Here is an 8228-nt window from a genome sequence, read left to right as displayed (position 1 = left end):
GCAGTAAAGGTACAGTGGGGCAGTCACTGAGATTTTGGACAATGGGGATGGGAGGGGCAAAGTCCAAAAACAGGTATTGGGGGGCGTGTGTGTGAAATGAGGGTGAGACTAGACTCTGGGAGGACAGAGTTGGGCAGCAAGAAGTGGAAGTGCACCAGTCTGAGGGTACCCCTCCTGACTGCTGCTGTCCACGTCCCTCAAGACCCCAGAGAGCCCCACGGTTTGTTCTGCAGTCCGTTTGCTGTTCTCCAGAGGCCTCACAGGCCTAACTCCAGGTCCCCCAGCTCCTCCTCTAGCGCCCTCCTCCTCGCCAGCTTCTCCAGCTGCTCCTTGCTGGGCTGACTAACCTCCCCAGCCTGGATCCGCTGCTGCAGCTCTTCCACCTGCCGTAGCTTCTTCTTCAGATTCTTTATCTTCTTGGCTTTCTCCGTGGTGGCAGCGGAGTCAGGCTGGTCAGAAGTGGCTGCAGGGACTGTGTGGCAGCCTTGCAGAGTGCTGGGGAGCGGGGCGGTCTCTCCCAGGGACATCTTTTCCAGAGTCCGGCTCAAGGCCTCTGCCTCCCCCTTCTCTTGTTGCTGCCGCCTCTTTTCCTTCCGCTTCAGGTTGCGTTTGGCTGTTTTGGAAAGGCCTGGTTCACCACCTTCAGGCCTAAAGGGGGTCGCAGGAGCAGTGGCTTCAGGACTCAGTCCTGGGGGCAGTTCTGGCTTATTCTTAAAAAACTTCACATACTTGTTCTCATACCTGAAAAGAAGGTATCAACAGTTTCGAAGAGTTAGTGACTTTTCAGAAACACCCCACTCCCCTTTTCTTTTCTTTTCCCCATAAACCTTCTGAACCACTCCATCCTACATTCCCTCCTCTTTTTTCCTTATTCCATGGTCCCTCCCCAACTTTCCTCAGTTCCACAGGAAAGTGCGCGCGCGTGCGTGCGTGCGTGCGTGTGTGTGTGTGTGTGTGTGTGTGTTCTCCCTAGCTCCAGGCATTCTGGATCTCCGAATGCTATTTGGAGGTTCTGATGAACAGAGGACATAGAACAGGATTAGTTACCTCTAACCTTCACTTACCCCTAGCTTCCAGCCCTCTCCTCTCCCCTCAGATAGTTGCCTCCCCTTCCACTTCCTGGGTGTTCAGGAGCATCTTCCCCGAATTCTCAGGCACACCCATTTTATCCTCTTTTGGGAGTCCATTAAGTATCCCCTCCTCAGGCCTAACCACGCACACTGGGACCTCCTCTTGTGGTACGTAGCCTTCTTTCACCCTCCGCTGTTTCCGCCAGGTCCCGTCAGGTCGCTGTGTAGAGGCGATGTACTTGCCTGAAATGCGAGAACTTAAGTCAGTCATCTCTACTTTCATGCATTTCGAATGATGAGAGTGCATGAATGTATGCATCCTCCCTTAATGTCCATCCTTCTACTAAATCCAACCATAAGGCACCTCATATCAACCCTCCATTTATCTCTTGCCACTCATTTATTTATTATCTTTTTTTCCAGCTATGCTCTATGGGGAATACGCAGTATAACACCCTTGCCTTCGAGGAGAGTCTATCTTTATAATTTAGTTGGCAAGATAAGCCTGGCCCAGAAGAACTTAAAATCACAAAACAACATATAATAGCAAAAGGCAGTAAATAAAAAAGCCCCCAAAGTGGGCAAAAATAAGAACCACAGATGATTGATAAGACTCTATCATAAATTAACAAGGTCTCTAAAAGAGAGCCAAAGACAGATTAAAAAAAAAAAAATCATAGATCCAGGAATGGGTTTTGGGCTCACACAAAATCCTAGCTCTAATTTAAGAACAATTAGTTCTTATACTATGGCCCTGCTTGATACAGAACACAGATGATTTGGGTGCTATAGCAAAGTGTGGTGAAGAAATTAGATGGTACCCAGCTATCAGATAAAATAGAATCTGGTCTTAGAAGCTTGTTTCCAAACAAGCAGCCATCGAAGTGAGATGTCAACTAAGTCCACATGGAAGAAGCACACCAGCATCAGTGACCAGAGGTTATATATAACACAAAGCCAAAGGAGGGAATGGTATCAGAGCCTAAATTGTGAAATTCTGGTTTACAGAAGGCTATGGATGATAGTGGAAACACAAGTTCATTTGTGAGATCTACACAGGAACTAAGCTCCAGTGATTACCCATCTATCCATCATGGAGGGTTGAGAAGAAACTGGTTACCAAACAGAGTGCATTAGAGGGATGAAGATCAAAATGATAAACCTGACTTGGTTAAAACCTTGCCAGTTGATTCCCCCGTCTAATACACGTTGGACCTGATTTGGTTTTCAACATTTTCTTTTTTTCCTCATATGAGGGTTTATCTCTGATGTATTTTGTCAGTGAATTTTTGTAATATGTTTTGCTGTTTTTCAGCATATGAAACTCACGACTGATCAACCTACAGGGACAGCAACTACAGTAAGGGTTCCTGGGGGGAGCAGTGGGGGAGGGGGAGCGAGGTAAAGGGAGTTCATAAAGAGAATGTTTTGAAATTGATCGTGGTAGCAATTGTACAATACTGCTTGATGTGACTTAACTATGGACTGATATGATAGCTGTATTGGCTTCCAATAAAATGGTTTTACAGGGAAAAAAATAAAAACAAGATCTACAGAAGGAGAAATGACTAGAGACTTTATGGAGGCGGGAAATTTATTTGGATGGAACTTGAAAATCAGCCCAACTTTACGCCTGGATTTATACTACAGAATATAATACTATCTAGATGTAAAAACACCAGTTATACAAGGATATTTGTTGCCATATCATTAAGTTAGAAAAAAGGCTGGAAAAACTTGAATGGCCATCACCAGAAGAAAGGTTAACTAGATTTGATTCACTCAGTGAAGCACACTATTATTAAAAATGTTAGATCTTAAATGCTATTCATGATATACCAAGTTGCATAATAATTTGTAGAGCAGCCATCTTCAAACTATCTCATAACCCCTTTTACATTCTTATTTTATGTCATTATCCAACATTTTAAAATCATTAACCACTAAAGAAGAATATGTAGGTACTGGGAAGCTGTCAAGTACATATGCCAGACAGAAGTTCAGAATTCCAGCTTCCAAAGCCACAAGCAGACTGCCCCATTATCCTCCCCCGCTGGTGAGTGGGCTAGATCCTCCAACTAGCTGCATGTTTCACCACCAACTACTAGAGGGCCTCCTGTTCAGTTGAAAGCGTGGATGTTATCACTAGCAGTAAGTATTGTCAACTGTTTTCCTGAAACGACAGGCTCACTTTGTTTTCAGGAAAATGTCTGTCAGATACCCAAGTCTGAATTACCAGTTTGCTAGCAGCTCTCTCAAGTATAAATGATGTTCCATGGCGTTTCCAAGAAGCTTGTTGGGCTTACAAACCAGACAGCCGCACAGGTGCTTTCTCCTGAGACACCATCCCGCTGAGTCACAGAGAAGATGAAAAGGGCATGCATCACAATAAAGAAAGTTTATTTTTTTAAGTGTTTTCAAGGGTTCAATTTAATAAAAAACGTTTTTACACTTTCATGAAGGATATTCTAAACGGAAAGTGTCATTGTTTGTTGCATGTGTGTTGCAGGAAAGAATGTAATAACAAAGGGTTTGGTGCCATTGCCTTGAATTGTGCTATAGTGACGGCAGTTTTCTCCATCACTGCTTTGCTCCATCAGTGCAAACTAATGTCAACCTGTGCAAAAAGGCAAATACAGAACAGTCAGCCGCTGACACACCTGGGATCGCTATGAGTCGGAATTAACTTGAAGGCAACTGGTGATGGCCGTGATTATGAACAGCCGTGCTTGCAGAGTTCTCCAGAGGGTTGTCCGCATCCCCAAGGACCCTGAACCACTCTAAGAACTGCTGGCATGCAGTACTGCTCCATTTGGCTGGGCAAGAAGTAACATTTAAAGATCCAAATAGTCCATCTGTGTTTAAGGCCCTTGGAAGGACCCACCAAAGCCTTTAGGTCAGCGGTTCTCAACCTGTGGGTCGTGACCTTTGGGGGAGGGGGGTGTCAAATGATCTTTTCACAGGGGTCGCCCAATTCATAACAGTAGCAAAACTACAGTTATGAAGTAGCAACAAAAATAATTTTATGGTTGGGGGTCACCACAACATGAGGGACTGTGTTAAAGGGTCTGGCATGAGGAAGGTTGAGAACCTCTGCTCTAGGTAATGCTGCTTACCATAAGGGGAATGCCTGGGAGAGCAAGTGCCTGGAGCCATTAGCATTTAAAATTATCTTTTTTGTATTACTTTAAAAAGACAGTGATTTTATTTAAGTAAAATGTCTAGGGTCACCCATGAATTAAATATTAAATATAAAATAAATTGGGTCCTTTGGCCTCAATATAAATAAAATTTTTAAACACAAAGCTGTTCAAACCTAAGAAAGTCATGGATGTAAGAATGGGCATGGTGTATTTAGGGACAGGAAGTTCCCAGTAAGTCAGACATTTGATGTTAGGGAGCAAATGGAAGTCAGAGTACCCTCTCTCCCCTCCAAATATTCCGTCCTAGTTTTAAATGTCAAGAGATTTTTACTTTATCTGGTGAATGAGAGCCAATAAGAACATTCTTGGTCCAGCTGTGATGGGCAGGGCTTTGAATTTGTAAGCAAAGACCAAAGACGGAGATCCTGCCCTTTTCCTCAAAGGCCTCATAATCTAGTTGAAACAGGAATACATTGTCGAATATAAATAATTATAGAAGGTTATATACGTTAATTGGCAAATGAGGCAAATAATGCCAAAATATGGTCCCTGAACTTAAAGGCAGGGCAAAAATTGAAGACTGAAAAAGTTGAGAGACTTTGTGGCGGGAGGGCAGGGGCTAGAGATAAGCTTGTGGAAAAGGGCCAAGTTAAATGAAAAGGAAGCAAAATGGATCCTAAACAGCAGCTTATTCTAAAACAAAAGTCCAGACATGGGCCTGTACGCACACGGCGTGTCCAGGAGATAGTGAACAGAGCAGGTGCTGACCAGAGGGCTGGCTGGGATAAAGCAAAGAGGGAGACTGTTCAGACTCTGAATGTCAGCTAAGCAGTTTAATATCTGGCTAAGGGCATGCAGTCAACAAACATTTTGCTGAAAGAATGAGTCCTTTATTCAAAGCAGGGTTTGGGGACAATTAATCTGGCAGGATGAGAAGATAAATTAAAAAGGACAACAGTGAAAACTGAGGAAACCAGTTAGCAAAAAGATTTCAAGAATCCTGGTATAAAGGGCAGGCTGGACTCTGACAGTGAGAACGGAAAGGACAATCGGGTTACCAAAGAACAACTTCCCTCCCTGACTGGGGAGGGCTGAGGGCCAGGTCAGAGAGCATTCAAAACTCGTTGTTTCAGCAACCCAAATCTGGAGGATTTTGCATACTAGATCCAACAGGAAAAGGAGAATCACGTGAAAGTTGTGGTATTTTCTACTGAGAGCTAAAAGTCATATCCAATTCTACTAGAATGGTTGAAAATATATACTATACCCATTAAAATGATTAACAATGAAGAATAAAAAAGTACAGCATATAGTGTAATGTAAAATAAAATTGTATATATACTGTGACTTCAACCATTAAATAGGCTACATATTATTTGAAAGTTTAGAAACGAATGCGCAATAATGAAGATGTGTTAGAAAACTGCAATTAAAAAGTTTTAATAATGCTGTTCTAGGGTGGCTTTAAAAGTTTATGATTTTCGAGTTTCAAGCATAAATAGCTTGGAGGAGGATATGAGCAGAGGAAATTACTTTTGACCAGGTGATCTTGAAAGATTTTATGAAGGTTCTGTTGTAAACCTTGGCAGATCCAACGCTCTTTGAAGAAAGATTTACACAAATGAGAGGTGGGGGTGTGGTAAAGGAAGGAAGGAAAGGGACAGATCTGACTGGTCACACTTGACTTCAAATTCTTCCTGGATTCCTGTCGCCCTCAGGGTAATACCACACAAAAGGCTTTCGTGTCCCACCTGTGCTAGTCTTCCACCTCCAGTTCCAGCTCCGGCATTCACACTCTGCTCTAGCCACTGGACTACCGACACATCACACTCCGACCCTCCCCACAGTCTCTGCCTTTTGCTACTGCTTCCCTTGGCCCTAAGACTACTTCCCTCACTTCTTATCACAGCAGTTCATTGCTATTGCTCTTCCCTGACTCCCGAGTCCTGGCCAGGTTAGAAGGAGCCCTCAGCGCACCCACAGTGCCGGTCTTAGCCTCTGTCATGTTCTAAGGTTCAACATAACTGTGTGCCTGAGAACAGGGACTATGTCTTTGATCTTTTCAGCATGGCCTCGGCCCCAAACAAAAGTAAATACTAGTTGACTACAGTAAATATTAGTCTGAATTACTGTATTAAAGTATCAGTAATAAAAATTACTGAATTAAATAATAACTAAATGTTAAGTGCAATGTTTGGGGAAGAGCCAAGGATCCAGTATGTATCAGGAAAGGCGGCAGGGGTAAACTAGTCAAAGGAAAAGGCCTGCAATCTCCACTAAAACCTGACGATGGGAAGTGAGCCCTGGTAGTAAAGTGGTTATGCACTGAACTGCTAAGCTGCTAACTGCAAGGTCAGCAGTTCAAAACCACCATCTGCCCCCTCAGGAGAACGATGAGGCTTTCTACTCTCATAAAACCTAACTATGATAGGGCACTGAAGGCCAAGAAGGGGGAACAGGAGGTTTGGGCAAAGTAATGCCCGAAGATTGACTTGAAAATGTGTAACATGAAGTCGACTGGTACTCCTAGCAACCCTGGGTTTCCGAGACTGTAAATCTTTCTGGCCAGGCGTGGCTGGTGGGCTTGAAGTGGTGACCTGGTGGTAAGCAGTTCCAGGACTAGTCCACAGCACCACCAGGGTTCCTTACCCTAAACAAAAGGCACAGCAAATGACCACAATAGTTGCAATGTCCAGGATGGTACTGGAGTGGTCTCTATGGCTATTGGATGGGAAATGAAAGTGAGATGTATTATGAAGAACATGTAACAGGATCTAAATGCTGCCAATATTTGCTTTAGAGAGAGGACAACATGGAAACACTACAGTGGGCTTAGTCAAATACTTTTCACAGGTAGTCTCTTATTTGATTTTAACAACATACCCTTGAGTAGGTCAGGCATATGGTTAAGAACATTCTTTTACACACTCATTTAAAATGTTTATTGAGCACTTACTAGTAACAGGAGTCAGAGATGTAACAATAGCTGCACGAGCTAGTTTCCTGCCCTCTTGTAGCATACATGCTAGTGAGGAAGCCAATTACAGTTCTCACTCCGGCATGTGAACCATTTGGAGGACAATAAAAGCTGCTGGTGAAAAGTGTGTGGGGGTGGCGAGAAATCTTTGTGAAAGTATGACTTCGAGAAAAGCAGGGTTTTATAAGGAATTAGGAAGAAAGGAACAATGCCAGAAACATATACTTAAATTGACTGCAGGGAAATTACAGCTGGCAGACTCAGGCTAGTAAGGATGGGAGTGTGAGAAAAGCCAGGGCAGAGGCTTCCTGGAAGACCATCCTGTCTAGGAGTCCTCAGCGATACAAAGAGCCCTTTTTCACAAAGGAGCACCTATTTCATGTTATCTTGGTGCCATCCTCTGGCTTTGATGGCATCCAAGGGGGAAGTCAAAAAGAAGGAAGAAGTCTGGTGGTTCCCACCCCTAGAAATAAACACCAGGGTACATCGTCAGGCCTTCCAGGTAACATCTTTGAGAGTCAGAAACTATAGATTACAGACGATTGTTGTAGGGATTTTTGTAAACTTTTTGTACTATAATCCCCAATCTGTTTCCTTCAAGCCATAAGCAATAAAAAAAATTTAAAAAAAAACAACAAAAAAAAACCCTTTACATTGAAAGGGTCCTTGTTTTCAGGAGTATAGCAAGAGGACAATCAAAAGATTAACAACTCAGGAGAAAATGGTGACCCGATAGGACGCACCCATCCAGAGCTCCTGCTGCCAGACCAGAAAATTGGGAGGGAAAGAGGGACCAGATTTAAAGCCAGTGCCAGACGAATGCAGCTTGTTGGCAAGGAGTGGCAAGCCAGCAGAGGGGCCTGAGGGCTCGGCCCCCATGCCAGCTACATGGACAACTGCCCCTCCCCCCAGAAGAATCTACTTGAGAGGAGGCAATGAAGCTGCAGCTAGGGGAGAGGGGCATGTCTGACCAGAGCAAATGGGAGCACTTAGGGGGAGGAAGAGAGAGTGGAGCACACATCCTGACGCACCAGGCCT

The 8228-nt window shown here is 43.9% G+C and overlaps 1 protein-coding gene across 1 annotated transcript in view; it reads right to left on the bottom strand.

The window, feature by feature from the left end:
- Positions 1 to 6: 6 nt before the first annotated feature.
- PYM1 (PYM homolog 1, exon junction complex associated factor) overlaps positions 7 to 8228 on the bottom strand; it is a 20528-nt gene continuing 12306 nt past the window's right edge. The window contains exons 3-4 of the mRNA XM_004700834.2: positions 1220 to 1313; positions 7 to 741 (exon numbers count right to left, since the gene is read on the bottom strand). Coding sequence (XP_004700891.2) covers positions 258 to 741; positions 1220 to 1313 — 578 coding nt within the window. The 3' untranslated portion in view covers positions 7 to 257. The remainder of the gene's footprint in view (positions 742 to 1219; positions 1314 to 8228) is intronic.

The sequence above is a fragment of the Echinops telfairi genome, unplaced genomic scaffold, assembly GCF_000313985.2.
Source record: "Echinops telfairi isolate 266 unplaced genomic scaffold, ASM31398v2 ScPeMD7_2;HRSCAF=8, whole genome shotgun sequence".
Classification (NCBI taxonomy): domain Eukaryota; kingdom Metazoa; phylum Chordata; class Mammalia; order Afrosoricida; family Tenrecidae; genus Echinops; species Echinops telfairi.
This window is presented reverse-complemented; position numbering and strand designations above follow the sequence as displayed.